The sequence below is a fragment of the Macaca thibetana genome, chromosome 6 (genome assembly GCF_024542745.1).
Source record: "Macaca thibetana thibetana isolate TM-01 chromosome 6, ASM2454274v1, whole genome shotgun sequence".
Lineage (NCBI taxonomy): Eukaryota > Metazoa > Chordata > Mammalia > Primates > Cercopithecidae > Macaca > Macaca thibetana.
Window position 1 is genome coordinate 78,539,011 of NC_065583.1, and position 21,761 is coordinate 78,560,771.

The following is a 21,761-nucleotide window of genomic DNA, read 5'->3' on the forward strand; positions in this document are numbered from 1 at the left end:
GCAGGCTGCCATGATGCTGGCTGCCCTGGGGGAGGCGCAGCCAGGACTGCATACTTCCTGGAATGCAGGAGCCAGGAATAAGCAGAAGCCCCGCCCACATCCAAGTTGGAGGGGGCTGTAACAGCCCAGCCGCAGCTGTGGACCTAGACATCTCTGCACTGTTGGGGACCCAGGAAGCCCCTCTTACTCCCACAGGCTTAGAAATGTTTGCTTTCACTGCCTGGCCTTTCCCTGCTCCTGGCACCCACTGTGATTTTGGAGCAAAGATGAGGCCAAGCTCAGGTGCTGTCATGACCTGGCTGGGAGTGTGCATGCTAGGAGGAGTGCTGACATGCCAGGCCCCTGCCACCCTGGTCCCCTCTGGACTTTGGGTTCTAATGAGCACAGGAGAGAGGCTGAGAGGTTGCTGAGGGTGACTTGGCACAAGCCTGCAGGTGCCCTGGGCACAAACAGTTTGGGTGAACAGTAGGTTGATGGTGGAGGGAGACAGACAGGCTTCTGGGCAGAAAGGGGCAGGTCCCTGGTGAAGCTCCACCTTCAGACCCGGGATGGCATGAAGCCAGAGGCCCAGAGTGCCAGTTCTGTGGACCGCAGTGAGAACTTACGGTGCTTTATCTGACTTGCCCATGGCCACCCATGGACCAATCAACATGCATTTCCTCTCCTCTAAAACCCATAAAAACCCTGGACTCAACCATACTAGGGCGTCAGGATGGCCTTCCTGCAGAGAGGAACTACCCACTGTAGGTCTCCTCTCAGCTGAGTTGAGCAGATATTGGGAGCACCTGCCTGCAGAGAGGAGCTACCCACTCTGGGTCTCCTCTCAGCTGAGAGCCGAGCAGATATCAGGATGACCTCCCTGCAGAGAGGAGCTCACCCACTCCAGGTCTCCTCTCCACTGAGAGCTGAACTCATTAGGATGAACTGCCTGCAGAAAGGAGTTACCCACTTTGGGTCTCCTGAGAGCTGTACTCTTACTCAATAAAGCACCTCTTCACCTTACTCACCCTCCAGTTGTCCACATACCTCATTCTTCCTGGACATGAGACAAGAACTCATGACCTGCCTAGTGGTGGAACTGAAGAGTGGTAACACAAACAGTGCTGAAACACGCCCCTTGCTCACTACGTTGTGGGTGACAAGAAGGAGAGAAGAGAGAAGGAGGGATGAGCTGTGACCCTTCAGGGAGCCCAGACCTAGGAGCACCCAAGGCAGATCATTGACACCCTTTTCGGGGCTCTGCAGTTCCTGGCATCTCCAAGCTTCTGGGCACCACTGCATTCCCTGGTGCCCACAGTGGAAGCCACTTGTGGTGTGCCTGGTGCAGCTGCAGCCTTGCAGGGAGCCAGCACCTGTGCCAGCACCGAGAGCTACCTGCCTTGTCACAGTCAGCATACCTGGCTGTGTGCAGTGGCCAGACCCCACACTCGCTCACTCATGCACCCCTTACTGCTCTGTGCCTGGCTTGCCTTTGGCAGGCATGGGACCCGGGCTGGATCCTCTGACATTACTACATATGTGGAGAGTCTGAATGAAGGTAAATCCTATATTGAAGAAAGCCAAACTGAGAGGGAAGCCAAATCCTGTTTGTTTCATCTCAGTCTCTGGATCTAGCCATGCCTGGGCTTTTCAGTTATATGAATCAAACAATAATAATAGTTTTTATTAATAAATTGTTAATTCTTGATTATTATTTTCCTCATTTATTATATCATCAGTAATTCTTAATAACAAGAATTTATAACAAGAACATGTTTAGTTCTTAAACCTGTTTCAATTTATTTGTGATTACTAAAGAAGCCTAAGACAATGGTATGTAAAATCATCAAATCTAGAACTCAGAATTTCAGATCTTTTGTGACCTTAACCCAGTGTTCTTTGCAAACTTAACAGAATGGCTAAGACTGGGCCATTATATCAAATAGCGCTGTCTCCTTATCTAGAAGTATAAGTGAGTTGTAAGAACCAGTGCAATTGTGTTGTTCTAGCTACATGCGTGCTTGACACTCTTCCAATTATAGATGACAGATTAATTACCAAATAAGCAAATCAGATAATCACAACTACCAGGAGTTTTTATCATGAGAAATCTCCTGCTGAGATGGTAAAATTATTAGGCAAATAAGTACAAGGCTAGAACTAGCATCAGAAAGGACTCAACTTACCCATCAGTTTTCTAGACAATATATGTATATTTTGAAGGCATGAAGAATTATATAGTATAATATAGTATTCTTTTTTTTTTTTAAGTCAACAAATATTTATTAAACACCTGCCGTTACTGGAAGGAGGCCATGATGCTGGACACACTGTCAAAGTCTATCTTCTCCACAAGGTTCTTGGGCTTAATGTTCTCTTCCTGGCTACAGATGAAGATCTGCCCTGACTCATCAGCACTCCAGGTGTATTTTCTCATCCACACCTTCAGTTGGCTGTCCGACAGATACCCAGGCATCTCGGCCAGCAGTCAGCGGTCAATGTGCTGGTGATACCCATGACAGGGCAGATAAGCATTCAGACAGAGTCTTCAAAGCCAGTTATACCTTCCAAGAGGTCCATGTTTTCATCTAAGGCTTGCCAGAAGGCCTGAAAGAGGCTGGTCTCCAGGTCCTTGAGGTACAAAATGCATCAGATGGCCACTCTTCTTGATGTGCCTGGCCAATCATGCACTTGCACAGCATGAAGTTGGTATGTGGCAGGTTGGTGAGGGCCTTCAGCTGGATCTGGGCAGTGATCGTGGTCTGAAAAAATGCTGGGTTGGACTGGTACAGCTTCAGGACAGCTGGGTTGGCTTCCAGATCATAGGCATTCTCTTTGACCTGCATCTCCACAGAGCACTCCAGGGTGGCCAGCTTCTCAGGATTGTTCCTGTTGATACCCTTGAGCAGCTTGCCCACACTGGCTCTCATCTGCTCAAATATCAACATGACTGCTGTCACTTTCCACAGCGAGGGCTGGAAGTGAACACTGGACTGGCACGGTGTCCTCAAATACAGCATTCTTATCACTTACTCATTTTAAGGGAGTTTGTATAAAATGCATTTTTGTTCAAAAACAAAAAGGGTTCTATTGTCATACTTGTTTTTTATAAGCTCCCATTTTATATTATATCTTGGTATATCTGAATAAGAGTGCTTTTTAAAATCAGGTCTTCATTGGTAAATCCTTTCTGTATGATGGTACAGTGTATACTCTATTTTCAGACCCAGAAAAATGCATGTCCTTTTTTTATATCAGTACTTTGGATATGTGATAGACATCTTTGTGTTTTGGTGTTTCAAAATTTTTAAGGCTATGAACAGGAATCGTATTTACCATCATCAATGATTATATTCTCTTAATTAAATCATTATACTATAAAAACACTCCAAATAGACTTGCTTATTCTAGCCTTTAGATGTGATTCAAAAATAAAAAGGAAGTTCTTGGGAGGCCACTAGTGGCCTTTTCATGCACCTAAGTTATTTCCCTGGTGGAATAAAGAGCATCAGGGGACTAAAGGAAGACGCTGCTGCTAAGTTCTGGCCCTGAAGATAATTTGCATCTAGGTCTTTTTGTGAATTGAGTTTGAGGCACTGGGGTTGATGACTTCTAGGCCTAACCATCACTCTACAGAGACCACATCTTTGAGAATATTACTTTCTGTGCCTAAGAATGTTTTAAAGTTCAACTACTCTCTGTAGCACTATGTTTCTTGGAGATGAACTATGGAACACCTGAATTCAAATCACAAGGAATGCTTCTTAAAAATGTAGATTTCTAGGACCCACCTAGAATCAGAAACTATGGGAATGGGACCAAATCAGCACTTCTGAAATAAGTACTCACAGTTGATTCTTGCCCACATTAAAGTTTGCGAAGTATTGCTGTAGGCTACATCAACTTTGAGCTACATGTAGGTGACAGTCTGGGAAACAAGCTCTAATACAAAGTCTATGGATTAAATTGTCATTCAGCTTCCTAAATATTTGATTTTATATAACATCTGGATGAGAGTTAAAAGATGCATGGTAATTTTGAAAAATAATATGCTGATTTAATAAACTAAAGAAGAAAGCTTAGAACAAAAGATTTTATGCAAATGAGAATTCAGGGCCAACTCAGTGAATGACAAGCTATTCTTTTAACTCTCCCAAATCATATTCTCTAGGTACTTTAATAGAAGAAAAAATGAAAGCACAGATGTTTCCCTTTGCTTTTTTAATAAGTCAATTATGCCCATTTTAATTATCCAATTTAACACATCCAACAATTAAGGCATTCAGATTTTGGTGCTAACAGTCATATTAAAACAACTCAGATCCTGTCCTCCCCCTCCAAACATCTGTAAACTATAATTTATGTGATAATATAGCTACCCACTTATTGTAATTGGCAAGATAGAATAGCCATTCTTGAAGACAATGGTTTTTCAACTGTGATCGCACATTAGAAACGCCTGAACAAATTTAAAAACATGAACTATACCTGTATTCCATTGTCAGACAACTAAATAAAGATCGCTGGAAAGAGCGAGTGCCCAAAAATATTTTCTTAAATTCTCCAGGTGATTCTACTGTGGCTAGGCCTAGGATTCACTCCTCTGGGGCATTTCTCAGGCAGTGCCTTCTCTGACTCGATAAATGAAGTTCAGCCAAGAATAATCAGTGGAAAGATTGCCTGAAGTCAATGTTCATTACTTTCCAGGCTACCATCTTCAATTAACCCAGGTTGGCAGAATAAAAGTGGAGTGCTAGGACAGGATTGTAATGCCCTAGCAGACTTACTGTTTCCCAATTTCCCTTCTGTACTCTCATGTACTTTACGATTAGTCAATTATATCTGTATTATTCCAACTACTACTATGATGCCTGAAAAACAGGCTGGCATTTTTGAAAAAGAATTCTAGATTCCTGTCATTTTAAAGTGGAAAATTATCTGGTTCTTACTAACTTGCATTGATGAATTATGAAAAAAGATGTTTTAAAACTAATTTGCAGTCACTGTAAAAGATGAATATATTCCTATGGATGCATGGGAATTTTATTTTATTTTAGCGAAAGGACCTCACTTTGCAGCCTGGGCTGCAGTAGAGTGGATTGATCATAGCCCACTGCAGCCTTGAATTTCTAGGCTCAAACGATCATCTGCTTGGCCTCCCAAAGTCTTGGGAGTATAGGCTTGAGCCACTGTACCTGGCCTGAAATTATTTTTTAAAAGGAAAACTATTATTAGTGATCCCTACTGATGGATCATTTGCATATGTAATTTGAGATACAGGTTTCCTCTGTGACCACCTTTTATTAAAGTATTTATCCTTTGATTGATATGTAGGCAAAAACCCTCTTTGGATTTTAGAAGAGCCTGACTTTACAAATGTATGTAAACTCAGGCTGGTTTTTAATTTATATTGGCTACCTAACAAAGTATCTTCTAAATTTTGTACAATACACACATTTATTTTGGTGGAAGACATTGAGTAAGTTTCTCTAATCTTTGTGGGTTTGTGTAATTATTATAAAAGTTGCATGTAAAATATTTGCAAATTTTTGCAAATATGCAAAAACTGGAAAATACACTCTGACAGCTAATGCTCTGAAAACACTTTATTACACAAATTACATTCAGATTCTGAAAATAGTGTTCTAACAGTGTAGCCATCTAAAAATAAGACATCCCAGAAACACACCAACTGAAGAAGAAAATTTAAAAGAGAATTTAAATAGAGACTTTTTTATTTCCCTCATTGCAATATAATGTTAGTGATTTTAAAAAAATAGGAGATTTAGCAGCTTTGTCGTCATGTAGCACAAAGTTTCTCTTTACTGCCACAGGCTGAGAATGCTGAACAGGAAAGGCACCAAAGAAAGACACTGGCAATGAAAGTGCTATTGGGAAAATACTGTGTTCAAGCAAAGAATGGGGTTATTTACATCCACCAAAAAGTCTCAAAGTGTAAATGGGCAAATCTTCCATAGTTAGATTAGTACTATGATGGAAAAAGAGGACTGTGTCTCTAGTCTATGTTCATATAAAGACAATGGCATTGTTATGAACTTTTAGGAAACTCCTCAACTAGAAACAGAAGCCAACTTAACCAAAACGAAGTAAATAAAGTGTGTACAGTCCCACATAGACTAGTACAGTTTACAATTAAATACACAGAACTTTAAACGTGCTAAAGGGAAAGGAATCTGACATTCTGGGTAAATCTCACTTAATCTAAATCAAAGCTTGGTTTTCAGGAGGAGGAAGGTGCGGGTGCAGGCAGAGGTGCTGAATACTCCTCTTCTGATTCACTTCCGTCATCCTCCTCTTTCTCTTGGTCACTGCCCTCGGTGCTAAGCCGGTCAAACCCTTTTCGACTGTAACCCTTACGGCTTGCAAAGAAATTTCCAAGGTTTAAGCCTCCACTTCCCTTTCCTGAAAAAAACCAAACAATAACAAATTGGGTTAAGTTTGCAGCAGTGATTCTGTTTCCTTGTAAATTCTTAAATGGTAAACAAAGTCAGAAGGTGGGGATGGGAAAGGGGAGATTATTTTATTTATTTTAAAAAATAGAAAAACAGACAAAGAGACCTATCCTTCAGAGCCATATAGATGCTACTATTAAAAGAAAGAAGAAAAACAAAAGCTCCCGAGTATTATGTATTTCTGCGGGAATATTTCATATTTCACCTCCTGCTTTTCTCCAGCTCTCTGCCCAGAACTAGCCTCCCTGGAGCAGCTCCTCAGTTCAATGACTTTAAGAAAAGGTCATCTTTACTATGACAAACATTGACATGCCAACAGGAGTGACAGAAAATTTGCTGAAGACAAATGAAGCCAGGTAAAAGGCAGGGGAAGAGAATTAGATAATGCAGAATGGGAAAAATAAAACTGGGAAATCTGCTGCCAGACCCATGCACTTCAGTTTAGTTTATGGTGTACATTCTGTATTTACTCTGGGAGATGCTAAGCTGTATACAAGGTGCTTTATCTTCAGAGACAAAATATGAAATATCTCCTTGCTTTTTAAAAGACATGTGCTTGTTGACTTTGAACCAAACATAAAGGGTTCTAAAAGGTCATGGCATACCTCTAAATCTTCCCAGTACTCTTCCTGAACTTGTCTCGAGTTTGTGTTCAGAATCTGCTAAAAAAAGATAGCACATTTCAAAATGAGTCCCAGTCATCTTCCTCAACCCATGCACTCAACTTCCAACTTAAATTCAGGAACTTGTGAATGATAAAGCAAGACCTGGCTCTTGTCTGTATGCAATTCTAATTTTTAAGAAAGGCGGTATATTTTCGAGACATACATAAAGGGCCCAAGCTGGGTTTGACTCTGCCTGTGTCTCTTACTGGCTGTGTGATCTTGATAAATTACTTCTCTGAGCTTCAGTTTTCTCCTCTGAGAAAAGAAAGATCAAGGAGAATCCCTGTCTGTAAGGCTGAGATCAGACATTGCATGTGACACATTTAGAACAGTACCTGTAGATATACAGTAAATGCTCAATAAATCACAGCTTTTTTTTAATGAGGAAAGAATTGTTACCAATAATTTGTAAAATTTTTCAATCTTTGGTTATTATAATTTAGGAATAATTGCCTTCAGCTTTACTATTTCTACTGACAGTATATGTCTTGCTTGAGAAAGCTTTGGATCCATGTATGTCGTTTCTTCTTTATGTAAGACATAAGTGAAGGGAAAGGACATGACATGCTGAGTATTCTCCAAGCATAGTAGGTGACCTACATGTTCCCAATAGGACTGCCTATCTCCATAAAGGATAGACTCTTTTTCCTTATGGGGAGGCAGAACTCCCAATGGGTTTCATTATTTCCCTCGCTGTGTCTCTCCCCGTACTCTTTCCCAGGCTTCATCACTCCCTCAAGGGGCTATGGTCAGGAAAATCAGGCCTGGGGTTGTCCTGTTAGGTCTTTAACCAGGGCTGAAGGCAGCATCATGGAAAAAGATAGTGGCAGATTAGACGAAAGGGGGAAGACAGTGATGCAGAAAGAAATAGGCAAGAAGGGAAGAAGAATCTGGTAAGACTGTTAGAAAGCCAACAAATTAGATTGTAAGTTCTGCAAGGATATTCCTTAGTTTTGTATCCCCCTGTGCCTAGCACAGTGTCTGATATGGAGTCAATGCATAATAAGGAATGATGAATAAATGGAAGGTCCTTTATTAGGGTTTTTAATAACCTTAAACTGGATAAGATCTATCAAGGACAAATTTGGAAAAAAAGTGAGAAGCTGATCTACTACTACTGCTACATATGAAACTTCAATTTTTCTAAGTAAAACCCGATCAAGTAATGGCAATTTTCTAGGGTTTGACCTGGATTTCTGCCTTCCTAACACATTCCTGTAGTCAGCATCATGTAACAGTGCTGTGTCACATGTGCTTAACAGCAAACAGAAGAGACCAAACCTTCCTTACTCCCTAGCCACTGCTTCTGCCAGATTGGGTTGGTTACCACCATTCCTGCCACCTGCCCCTAGGCCCCACTGTTCCTACTACGCTGTGTATTTATCACTGCACTTACCACCCTCTACTATAATTTTTTTGTTTCATGTCTCTTTCATATGTTATCTATTTTGTGAGCTCAGTTGATTTATTTATTCATTCTTTCAACAACAATTTATTAAACCACTAGTATCAGGAACTATTATTTGTGCTGGGGCCATATCAGTACTCAAGATATGGATTCTTTCTCATTTGAAGCATGTATATATCACCATGAAGACAATTACTATGTTTATTTCTCTTTGCCCCTACTTATGACAGTTCCAGATCTGTAACATGGACTCAATAGAAGTCCTTTTTGGGAAGAGTTAACTATATTTTTGCAGAGATTTATTAATGGCAGATGGAAAGCAAAAGAAAGTCCAAGAAAAATTCCCTTTTACAACATATTAAGTTGAATTTTCTGTTTTCTGTTTCCATGCCTTTTTCTGTGTCAGGGCTTTGCCAAGGGCACTGAATCCCTGCCATGGCTGCCTTGACCTGAAATAGGATCAGATGCTGTTTCTTGATCAAATGCTCCCCGTCTCCCTGGTCCGTGGATTTCTTCCCACACACAACTACAGACTTGCTCTAGGACTTGGGGACCCAGCCAAGGGACTGCTACTGAGAGGTGAGGAGCATGATTTGGGTTATTTATTTATTTAGATGTCCTAAAATAAACTCAGCTCTTGGGTCCTGTATTGTGATAATTATTTCATAAAATCCTAACTCTGGTATTAGACTCTGCCTTGTTCAGTTATGGAAAGCTGATGGTCTAAATTATGACTATTCAAAAACTATCAAATGGTTTGTTATAGAAATAATTAATTTTCCTTGAAAACTAAGGTTTAAGACAAGTGTTTTTTTTATAACTTCTTATGCCTTTTATTACATTACCAATGATTATTCATCATAACCATTGGTGGTATTAATTGAGTACTTCTTAGGTTCCAGGTATCCTGATAAATGCTTATGTACATTGTTTCATCTAGTATTTGTACAACCTTGTAAGGTAACTATTTTATCCTCACTTTTTTATGAGAAAACTGGTCTGGAGAGATTAAGTAACTTGCCCATGGTCATGTAGCTAGGAGCTAGATCCAGCCTAATGGGAAAAAAACACAACCTGAAAAACTGACCCAGGTACTTTGAGGACTGGGCCTCTTCTTAACAGCAGGTATCTCCTCCTCTGGTCATTCAGCTAATTTATACTGACTCTACTACCTACAATTTCATATGGAGACATTAATTGGGCTTAAGCCAATTGCTAAAAGGTGGCATTAAAGGTTATATTTTAATCTAAATATCCAAATTTCAGAGTCTCCAGATACTATTTTTTACTGTAATATTAACTAGGGGCAATATTTGGAACACAGACAATAATGTCAAAAATGGTAGAGAGCATTAAAAACAAAAAAACAAAGACAGTGAAAAAAATCCCAAGCAAACTCCTGAGGATAACTAGGCCAAACACTCTTTCAAAGGCAGGTTCCAAGTTCACGGGGCTCATTTTACTTGCCTCCAAAGGCCCTTGATTTTTTCCACCGAATAAATATGGCAATGGCCAGCAGGACAACCACCGGAATAACCAGAAGGGTTGTAATGAGAACAACACGTACTCCCGAGCCTGGCTCTTTGATCAGTTTCTGTTTCTCTTGCATCTTCTGTAATTCTGAGGAGGTGGGTTTGTTCTCCATTTTGGTTTCAACAACTGCCTCGGCTTCTTCAGGGAAAGAAGAGTTCACAATATTCAACTGACTCAAAGATTTCAAACCCCCCTTACCCACCCCTACCCATTCAAATCAATAACTGTTCACAAAGAACTTGTTGACTCCAGTGTACATGGGGTTCATGTTTTAATACCTGAATCTACCAAGCTGGCAGCAGGCATTGTGATTAGTTATTTCCACTGAATCGTTTTTCACCTTCAAATTAGTTTTCTTTTATTCTACCTTTAATACCCTCTTTAGCTATAATTCCACAGAATATATATCCTTTTGTAGTTTTCCAAAGGTAAAATTAACAAGGCAGTACTGTGTAAGGGAAAGAATTGGTGTGCATACTGAAATCAAACAAACCTGGGTACAAATCCCAATTCTCCTATATACTAGCCGTATAACTTTGGGCAAGTTACTTAAATTATCTGGGCCATAGTAACTTCATCTATAAAATTTTAATAATAGGACCTCCTTCATAAAACTGTTGGGTGTAAATGTCTGTCATAAAAAATGCATATAATAAGTGTTTGCTTCCTTGTATATTTAGTTTAAAAATATTTTTCATGTTCAATTAATTTTTGATACTTCAAATGTATGCTGCACACATTAATGCTAGGATTACAAAAGAAAAAAGGAACTATGTCCTTTTCAGGCTCTTTTATATTGTTTTCAGCAAAATGTGAGTACAGACAGATGAACTGTATATCTTTTTGTTACTGATGAAAATAACTAACAACTATTATAATAACTAAAAGTATTCTGTAACATTGGCAGGCACTGGGTAGGTATCAAGCCTAAAGTACTGTTTGAGAAATTGATACAATGAAACTATATATATAGTTTTATATATATATATATATATATATATGCTGCTGCAGTGATCTTAATAACTAATGACGTGAAAATGAGGTTGAGCTTTGAGACATCCTTGCCCTACTCTAGTGTACAAAGGCTGGTAAGAACTTGCCCATACTAAAAGTTAGAACCACATTTGCAGGAAGACTCACAGGTCATACATTTCTGAAATTTCAATTTCTTGGTATGCCCTTCTGCCCTACAATACAGAATGCATTGTAAAGCCTCAAGAAGATTTTGACAAAATGGTAGGGATAACACAATCAGGAAAATCTTTGGTTAATGTTTAGTAGGTATAGACTCAGCTTAGTAGCTTGCTGGACACTCCTCTGAATAAATGTTTCTCAAATTATTTAAGACACTGTCAACATAATTTATAATACAAACAGATGGTAGGTTCCAACTTTTCACTTCAACATTCTGAGCCAGCATCTTTTACAGTCTCAATGACATCTATTGAGTACTTACACCATCATCAGGCATCGTTTTCCTTTAATCATCACACCAAGCCTATGAGTAGGCACTATTATTATCATCACCATTTTGTAGATGACCTCATAGTCCTTTCCTTCCCTGTACTATGGCTAAAGGGACATTATCCTTTGTTTTCTTTTGTCCACTCAAGTGACTCTTGAAACTTGAAAGGGAGGGAAGGAAAGGAGCTGGTTCATAGACCTAGAAATGGTTCAAATATAACTTTTCTATGTCTAGTTTCTGAGGGGAATACAGGTGTGATTTCTATTCTTTCTGACCACTGATTGTTTTGTCTTTTTTTGTTTACTATAGGAAAGATATACAAAATTGCTCTATATTTAAGCTTATTCTATATTTAAATAAGACAGTTGCAATAAATAGATCATGGGAGTAAAAAACATAGGCCAAAGATGTAGGTTGGCATTTAAGAACTTGTTCCTTTTGGAAGAAGGAGTTGTTCCTGTTTGAAGTGGGTATTACCAGAGTAGTTAGTGCCTGTCATTTAGTAAGTTTATATGCACCTAATATACAATGGGTATACTAGGTCATATCTAGTTTCATGGATAAGGCAGAACCAGAATTGGGCAACATTAAATGGAAGGAACTGTGGATGATACAGGTGAAAGACTAAAAGAATCAGTTTAGCATTCATAGAAAGTAATGAGAAGGAGGCAATGAACGTGCTAAGATATAATACATACACAGCAGTTTAGAATTCTTGATTTTCACATCACTTCTGATATTTTGAGTGTTATCTACTAAAAATACTTAAACATCCCAACTTTTGGAACTGGCTGAAATATATTTAAGATTTAAAAGATGCTCTGTATTTTTAAAAAGGAGGCTAAAAATTTAAAATGTTCCATTCTGAAGAAAATAAACAATATTGCTACTCTTCACAAGAGCATTTATATGTAGGGTATAATGTCTAAAACAATAGTTATAACTTAAGAGTCTAAGAATTCCACTGAAAGCATGAAGAATAATCCAAATTCTGCCACTTTCACTCTTTATCCTAAATTCTTTTATTAAAAATCCCAATAATTTGGAGCATCCATGATGAATGAAGAGAGAAGAAGCTCTAAGATTAGCCAGAACACTAGGTTTCTGGAAAATAGGAAGCACCTAGAATGACCATTATTTTGTCATACAAAGTGCCAGGTATATTCTGGGTAGAATAAACATGCCTTAAAATTGTATAAGAGTGCAAGCCCTTGTAGCATCTCTATAGATATTTGGAAATAAACAAATTTTCTAAAAGCTGATGTATGACAGTTTTTCTTCTTCTTTAAAGCAATGCACTTAGAAAGGGAGGCTAGCTGCATTCCTTTGTGAGTGCACATATATATGTATGTGCAAATCTGTCTCCCCCTAACAGAAGTCTAGAGACCACTTGGAATTGGAATAACTGGGACAGGAAGGGAAGGGCATTCTTAATACAGCAATTGTATCCCAGTTCATCACAGACAGAACTGAAGGCCTGAAGGCAAATGGCATACTAGGAAGTAACTGGTTAGAGGACATGAAAAGTGCATATAGTACCAATGAGATCATTCTTTTTTTCTTAAATGTAATGTGCTTCCTTACAATGTGTTGATTACCATAAGGCCTAAAAAGCTAACTGCACTAAAGAGGTTTTTTGATTTTTTAAAAGTTTTATTGAAAGTGATTTAAGGCCATTATCATCTTATATTGGGGGGGGGGTGCCTGGGGGTGAGGGCTATGCTTTGGTGAGATATTGGTATGCCTGTTTTATCTCTAGTAACTTTATTAGAAAGTTTAAATCCTTTTCATTAGTTTTTTATCGTCTCAAATTATCTTATCCTTACAACTTCCTTAGAACACTGGTTCTGAAACCTTTTTAATAGTAATTAGTTATATGACTATTCATAGTAGGGATAAGTGTTATCAAAGGCAACTCAAATTTGGGGATTTAAAATTAACATGTAACTACAAGGCTATTAAGTCTGAAACTGTGTTTTCCCTTCTCTTTTATAAAGGGTTGTTTGAATTAAACTTCGAGATATTGATAAAAAAATAAGATCTAGAAATCCAGCATGATTTACATTCCCTTTGTAATAAGAATATAATCTTAAAAAAAGGTTTAATGAGAGTCACATGGGTTCAAAGAAAAAGAGACAACTTCATTTGAGTTTGGGTAACTATGAAAACTGGACTGTCAAGGCAAGACATTTCAGTAAAATTTACTGTTTGAACTGCTGGGTTTGACCACAAAGTCAGAAGGTTTCTGACCAATTGGACTCAGTGGTGTGCACATGGGAGAGAGGAAATGGCCTATATGACAGCATTATTCATCCTTCATTGACCGGCTAAGGTGAGGTCAGTATGGCTAAGCTGTTCTCAGCAGGCCAACCAGTACCACCTAGAATTTTTTGGTGAGATCTATTTAAACAGAAATGATCTGAGACTATTTTAAAATTCTAGAGGTTTCAGAGTAAACTATAACCATTCCCAACTTGCAGTTCTTGGAAGAATTCATAGTGAATGAACTGGTGGTATCAGTCTCTCCTCAGCAGTATAGCAATAGTGGTTAAGAGTGCAGACTTTGGTACCAAACAGATTTTGGTTTAATGCTTGATTCTAATATTTACTGTAATTCTGATCCTCAATTTCCTCATATGTAAAATGGGGATAATAGCAGTTATTACAAGGTTGGCATAAGGATTAAATGTAATAATTTCTGTATAGCCCATTGTTTCTGCTCTGTAAGTGATAGCTACTATTAACAGTATGATCTTTCCCAACATTTTTATTCTAGGACAAACAGAACTTGCCAACAATTCTATATATAGCAAAGATATAACTAGGGGGACAGGAACCTTCCTTAGTATATGAGTGTGATATGAATGCCACTTCATAGTGTCACTTGGGTAGGATCTCTACAAATGCCAAACAATTGCCATTTGTTTTATAATATTATATTACCCCTTGAGCTGGCTATATTTTCTTATCTGTCTACATAAAATCCTTAAACTCCCCCTTGCTGTTGCTGCTTTTCATTTCTTTTCCAGCTGCTTTGATGAGAAAAGAAAACAAGTAAGCCTAGGGTTGTGTCTGAATGTCTAGGTGAATCATTTGTGAAGCCACTAATAATGGAATCCCCTTGCTACTTAAATATTAGGTAGCATGAGAAACTCATGGCGAGTCCTTAACTGGAAATGACATGTCAAAACCCTGCAGATGTTAGAATGTACAAACATAAACTGATCCTAGGAAAGAGACAAAATAAGTTGACAGGGACTCCATATGAACCCAGTGGTTGCTTACCAATAGCTAAATCCCATTTCCCTAGTCTTGATATTATATACCAGTGATATGCTTATTTGTATATGTGTATATGTATGTAACTTTCCCCCTCTCTCCTTATAAGGCCATAAGGTCAGGTGCAGTCTCATTTCCCTTAGACCTGCGATAGTGCTTTATACACAAAAGGCCCTCAGTAAATCGTGGGAGCTGAATAAGATAGAAGCTAAAGAAACAGCTAATCTTTCCATACTATTATAGCACTGATCCACCAAAGATATTTGTCATTCCTTTATATTAATAGAGCATATTAAGAAAAGGTTTTTCCAATATGCCAAATGGCATTTTTCTACCTGCTTGGGGTTAATGTACTCCCCAAAGTGGCTGACTTCTTTTCTTCTCTGAATATCTCTGGCTCACTAGTTATAGATTTATTGTATCCTCAATCACTTTCCATCACTTGAAATCAGTAATTTGAACTCATTATGACTGCTCCATTTATCAAAAAAAGAGAAGTGGCAACATACAGGTTTAAAGGCTCAGTACATAGCAGAAGTCATTGATAATTTACCAGATTATATTTTTAGCCTGGTAATTTTTTAAGTTGCAGTCAAGGGCCATAAAAGAATTCAACACAGCTAGACTTTGGTTTTATAGTAATAAGAGGAATCTGACCTACCTTTGATTTCCTGGACCTCAATGCCAGCCTTTTTAACTGATCGATGTTCCACTTCTGTAACAGCACAGCAAGGAGAGAAAAAAGTCAGAATCTCCAAAAAGAACATTTGAAAATTTAACTTTGATATTAATTTTACTCAGTAGAAAATATTTCCTTAATTCATCAAATGCATTATTATATTAGAAAAGAGTTCAATGCAAACCACTAATTAAGTGGTCCATGAATCCTGGATAAAATCTCCTAGGGAAAGCTAAAATATTTCTAAGGACTTCATATTTAGAATGAGCTTTTTCTTGTAGAGTTCATAATATTGTATTATTTCTGAAAGACCAAGCAGTTCTGCTTTCATGTGTACAATATCTTAGACTGATTACTAGTTCTGCCATGTTGGGTTACCAGTCTTCTAGTTGATGTTAATGGATTTGACCAGTTAACTACAAGGATGCAAATAAATAAGACACCGATTTAATCCTCAGTGGCAGTCTTACTGTTCCAGATGTACTATTTTCCAGATTTATTGCACTCTGCTCTATGCAGAGGGCTTCTCTATTTTGAAGTTGAATGCCATATTGCTGTGCTTTTCCACCAGGAGATATACCAAAGTCACTTGGGAGAACTTTCTAAAATACACATAATATTCCTCTTCTTTCTGTATATCTTGAGTGGGGACTGGCCATGTGTATTGTAACAGTCCCTGCCGCAGGTAAATCAGACATGCATCTTCTGATTTTCAAACCACTAGGGTGGTATAAAGCAGGTGTCCCCAAACCCCGGGCTGTGGCCTGTTAGGAACTGGAACGCATAGCAGGAGGTGAGTGGCACCTGCGCTCTGCCTCCTGTCAGATCAGTGGTGGCATTAGATTCTCATAGGAACCTGAACCCTTTGTTGAACTGTGCATGCAAGGGATCTAGGTTGCATGATCCTTGTGGAATAGTTTTATCCTGAAACCATTCCTCTACCCATGGTCTGTGGAAAAACTGTCTTCCATGAAACTGGTCCCTTAATGCCAAAAAGGCTGGGGATCATGGCTGGGCCTCAGACTGAAATCTTAATGAGTTCAGGAATCACATTCCTATCCATAAAATTAAGATATTGGCTAGATTTTCTTCTGAATTCTTCTCCATCTTTAAAAGTATTTGTGCATTTGTTTTTGTTCTGAAAATCCTCAGTTTAGTCATGCAGTTAGGGGTTCTCCATCTATCTTTGCCTTCTTGTCTGACCACGCCTTCTGGATCCTCTTTGACAATTCAGGTGGTGAAACAGCCACATTTGCAAGGGAAATGTGAAGCTACTGCTGGAGTGGCATAGTCCATGGGCATCTCTGCTCACTCAATCCTAACTTGGTTCTTCTTACACAACTGCAAACATTACTCAAAGGATAGTTCTGACTACAAAAGTTACCAAATTAATTGATATCCAAACCCTGTATGGTATCTGATTATGTGTTTGGACTCCTGGTTTTACTTTCCATTGCTGTAATTTGTTTTCCTGCCTTTTTATAATTTATATTTTTACTTTTATAATTAACATTTTTCTTCATAGTTTACATATCTTGTTTTTGTCCTTTATCTAAAACTACCTGTTGCAGCTCCTGATACCTCAAATTTATCATCCCCAATTATTTTCCTTACTCTCACCTTCTCCTATTTGGGCCCTGCCATGTTTTAAAAGTATTTCTGGACATTGAAGTTTGTGTCCTATCAAGCATTTGGTACACTTCAATTTAAAAAATTTATTTGTTTTAGCATGATATTAGGGGTAAAAAGTTAGTCTACTTTTTAGGGATTAAAAATGACGTCCAAATTGCAAATAGAAAACTCTAAAACTAGTTAGTGGGATCCTGATGCAGCAAATCTATACTTAGACAAAACATTTTGAGTTACATGAAAATATAGCAATTCAGTTATTTGGGAAAGCTGAAGTCCAAGCAGAAAATTTAAAGTGCTTCCTCTTTGGGATAATATGTCTCATACAGATGCTGGTATCTCTAGATGCTCAGCAGCTACTGAGAGCTAAAGGGCCATATGGGAATTATGCCTTATGGAAAGAAGTCAACCCCTCTGCTTTGCCAAAGCCCCCTCCCTCCTTCTGGAACTAAGCTGGAATTAACGTTGACTTTTAATGTAACAGACAGTACTTCAGGCATCAAGAATTTCCTGTGGAAACAAGGGGATAAGTGCCAGCAAAAAAAAAAAAAAATCATGTTTCTTTCCACTTAATGGACACCAAATAGGTCTTTTAAGAACTGCTTTATACCTTGATTCCTACTCTCATCAGTAAAAAGGAAATGCAAATGTTTTTGTTTCATATGCTTTTAAGCAATCAAACTGAGGGAAAATGTGAACAATAATACTATGAAAACCATACTCTCAGTCAAAGTGAACTTCCACACAGTGTTGGTATGAGCATCTCCAATGTACACGGTCCCATCTTCAGATGCAACAATATCATGAGGCATATCAAAGTGCTGCCAAAAGAAGAAGCCACACATTAAAGTGGTGAGCCTTTACTTGAATCCTTCATGAAAAGGCAGAAAAACAAAGCAAAGTCAACAACAAAACATACTGCTCAAACCAAAGCAAAATATTTCCTATTGAAGCAACTCAAGGCTGAAGGGAGTCATTCATTCATTCATGCCTTGGGTACTGACTCTTCCAGACATAATTCTAAACATTGAGAAATGCTAAGGAACCCCCACCACTGACTTTCAAGTCTTTTAAGTGTTAAAATTTACAGGTAGATTATTTTTTACAATACTGTTTACTTGGTGTTACATTATGTCTAGTTATTTATATTGATTTTTGCCTTCAAGTTTCTTCTACCTTTTAATAACTATCAAATTTACTTTTTTAAATTTGTACAAGTAAAGTCTAAGTATTAATTTTTATTATTCCCATCAAGCTATCATGTGCTACCTTAAAACCTATTTGTGTATTATCGATAAGAAAAATCATTTCAGAGATTTGGGACATTTAATTTTTTGAAATATATACTAAGAGATATGTAGCAATGTAGGGTTTTATACTCTTGAAGTCTTATGTTTGTGATGTTTTCAGTCAGCAAAGGAAACAAATTGAGTGTTACCTCCAAGTATTTCCTGGGCTTTTGTCCCTACTTCAGATGTTCTGCATTTTAATATATCTTTCTCTATTTCAAATCACTGTCATCTCCATTATGAAGACACAAGAGACAGGGGAGATCCTTTTGTGACTTTCTTTTAGGGGTCACCAAACTAGTTCTTGGAAGAGAAGGCTTAAAATGTTGTGCTGCTAATTTCCATCTGTCTCTGGAAGCCTCCAAAGGTGCCCTGGATCTGGCAGTTGGCAGGATATAGATAACATCTGTCACCTTTGAGGCCAGAAGTCCTGCCTGGATACACAGTTATCAAAAATATAACTACTGAGTATCCAGACTGTGGGCTTATCAGCCAACATCTGCCTACCTGATGTACTGAGTTCAAAGGGAACTAATGAGACAAACTACTGTTCCTAGCTCAGTTTAGGTGGAGCAGAAGAATACATGCTCTGGAGATACTATTGTACTTTAGAAATCATCAAGTTTATCACACTGAAAAGAAAAATGAGATAGCTGTGCCAAGGAGTCGCATTTTTTTCATACTTTCAAATAAGCTGTGACAAATGTGTAGAGAAAAACAGAGTCAGAAATCAAAATGCTGCCTTGCTGAAATCCTGCAGGCTTGTCATTAAATGTTCATCTTTTTTGGGAGGTTCAGTTAATGGATGGCAAAAGACTACCAAATGATAGGCCACTCCTGTTCTATACTGTAATATATTCTTAGAAGTTTCTTTGTAAAACATATGGTTGTAGAATACTTCATATTTTCTGATAGGAAAAATATAATGATGGGGAAATAAAGGTGAGGAAGGAATGTGTAAACTATTCGCTGGCTAAGAACTTTGCTTTACATAAATCACAATATGTCATAAATTCAAGGCAACAACAATAATAAACCTTTATTAGTGGCTCTCAAATGAGAGAGCCACTAATCTGTATTTCTAGCAGAACCTTGGTCCCACTGATCCACGGAGCCAAAGGTTCTGCTAGAAATACAGTACTTTGGGGCCACTATAGGAACTCAGGGAGGGGCTTAGTAGATGCAATCAGAAGAACTCAGTTGTAATCTTTTCAATGAACTGTTCTACTGCTTTGTGTCATTTGAAACAAAATTATGTTGTTAAATTTTAAGACCAAGCTTTAGTATTTTTAGAGCTACACAGATTTAAAGATCTTCTAATCTAGCCTTTGCAGACTCTTCTTTTAAAGTAAAATAAAATTGACATGAGAAAAGCATGATAGTATCTTCACCAGGCATCTGGTGACAAAGCCTGGAGCAAACTGCCTTCAAAATCTTGTATTTTATTTTAAAAACTCCTAAGGAAAGTTGTGTTCTATTCCATAGCATAACAATGTTTACTTTAACATAGTAAGTTTAAATCTACTTAATATTAAGTAAAACAGTTCTTCTAAGTTGCACAATGTTCATGTTGTGGCTTAATATAGCCCTTGGCATGCCAATGTGTACTTCAGGAACGAAAAAGTTAAGCACATTTCAAAGTCAGAAAGACCTAGGTTTGAGATCCACGTATGCTACTCCATGTAATCTGAACAAGTAATTTAACTTAGGTGAACTTTTCAGCTCAAGTACTGTCATTTTAATCATCACTGTGAAGGTTGGAAAAACAACATAAATCTGGGCTCGCTTTATTTTTCTTTTGATATGGAAGGCTGGGGATCATTCTCTTCCTTTTCCATATGAGCTGCTACACAGAAGATGACAAAAAATGCCTGTCTGAACAGTGTGTATAAAAGCAGATATTGAGGGACCACAAGCCTTTCCTTTGATTACAGGGGGAATGACTTGGGGATTGACAATGTGTATTTTTCTCTCACAGCTTTTTGATAACATCTGATAGACCCGTTTTCTCTATTGTCCTACTGTCTAAGCTTCCCTGCACAGACATAAAAACAGAGTCCCTACATTCAGATGGAAACATCTCTAAAGAATGTAATAAACATCTCTAAAGAATGTAATAGAGAACTGAAACGTAAGAGGAGATAAGGAGTGGATATGCACAAACAGAAGCACAACCTCCTTATGTAAAACTTGACCTTTGACGTGAAGAGGGATCTCTTTTTACACAGGAGTCAATAGACCATATTATTTCCTTCACCCAAAATTAATCTTTGTGATAATAATCTAATTAAATGAAAATTCTGAGAGATTTATAAACTGATTTCAGTTTACTGTGTCAACACAGAATATATTTCTATGTTTTGGTGTAATATCAAGTCTTATTTACTGAAAGGAAAAGCAAACTTCATCTTGGAGTGAGACTGTCTTTTCAAGTTTGCTGAATTGACCCACATATTGTGACTCATTCTTTGCCTAACATCTGATGAAGGCACAATGCTTTGGAAATTTTAATTGAGAACTCCTCAGATTTTTATGAGGTTAAGGCTCATTTAGCCTCTTGCTTAGCACTTAGTTTTGATTTCTAGATGCATATTTAAATTAAAAGTTAATATCCTGGTTGACACAGTACATTATCATTAAAAGAACGAGCAAGGCAAACACTCCACTAATACAAAGCAAAGAACTGAGAGAAAGTTAAGCATCTCACTTCCTTTATCAACAGACAGGAGGAAGTTAGCTCAAAGGGGCACAGTAATGAAGACTGGATAATCAATAAGGATCTGAAAAACTGGAAATAAAATATTATCAGTGTAATGAATTTCTTTCTGCAGGGCTGCTATGCTTTGAGATTTCATTGCCTGTTGCTTTTCTGGTGAAATATTTCTAGAAAAATTTTATTTGTTTATATAAATAGAAACCTAAAAAAAGGAATTTATACTGGAATCTTTAGTTTAGATTCCTTTTGGTTATATTCAGATCCTGTTACTATGGCTAAAAGCTCCAGTGAAGAAAAGGCTGTGTCTCTCTCACCCTTATACCCTTATTCACCTTTGTACCCTTAGTACCTAGCATAATGCCTGACACAGAGTAAGTATTTAATGCATATCTCTGAAATAAAATTTGATAAACACCAGACTAGCTGTCAGTATTCTAACAGACAAATTTCTATGAATAAAACATTGAAGCATTTTACTTTCACCACTGTTACTCATCATAGTACTGGAAGTCTTAGCTAGAGCAATCAGACAAGAAAAAGAAATAAAGGACATCAAATTGGAAAGGAAGGAGTCAAATTATCCTTGTTTGCAGATGATATGATATGATATTTGGAAAACCCTAAAGACTCCACCAAAAAAAACTAT

At 37.8% G+C, this 21,761-nt stretch overlaps 1 protein-coding gene and 1 pseudogene across 26 annotated transcripts in view; both read right to left on the minus strand.

Moving 5' to 3' along the window:
* Positions 1-2,248: 2,248 nt before the first annotated feature.
* LOC126955953 (eukaryotic translation initiation factor 3 subunit K-like) lies at positions 2,249-3,205 on the minus strand (annotated as a pseudogene). Its single transcript, XR_007726204.1, has one exon. The product of XR_007726204.1 is annotated as a eukaryotic translation initiation factor 3 subunit K-like (transcript).
* Positions 3,206-5,567: 2,362 nt separating this feature from the next.
* The window catches only part of PAM (peptidylglycine alpha-amidating monooxygenase), a 283,361-nt gene continuing 267,167 nt past the window's right edge, over positions 5,568-21,761 (minus strand). For 5 of the 25 annotated variants that reach the window (XM_050794832.1, XM_050794849.1, XM_050794833.1 and 2 more), the window contains 5 exons: positions 17,832-17,931; positions 15,464-15,517; positions 9,993-10,196; positions 7,058-7,114; positions 5,568-6,402 (listed from right to left, as the gene is read on the minus strand). In XM_050794832.1, coding sequence (XP_050650789.1) covers positions 6,221-6,402; positions 7,058-7,114; positions 9,993-10,196; positions 15,464-15,517; positions 17,832-17,931 — 597 coding nt within the window. In that variant the 3' untranslated portion in view covers positions 5,568-6,220. The remainder of the gene's footprint in view (positions 6,403-7,057; positions 7,115-9,992; positions 10,197-15,463; positions 15,518-17,831; positions 17,932-21,761) is intronic. The other 20 variants (XM_050794850.1, XM_050794836.1, XM_050794858.1 and 17 more) reach the window with 7 other exon arrangements.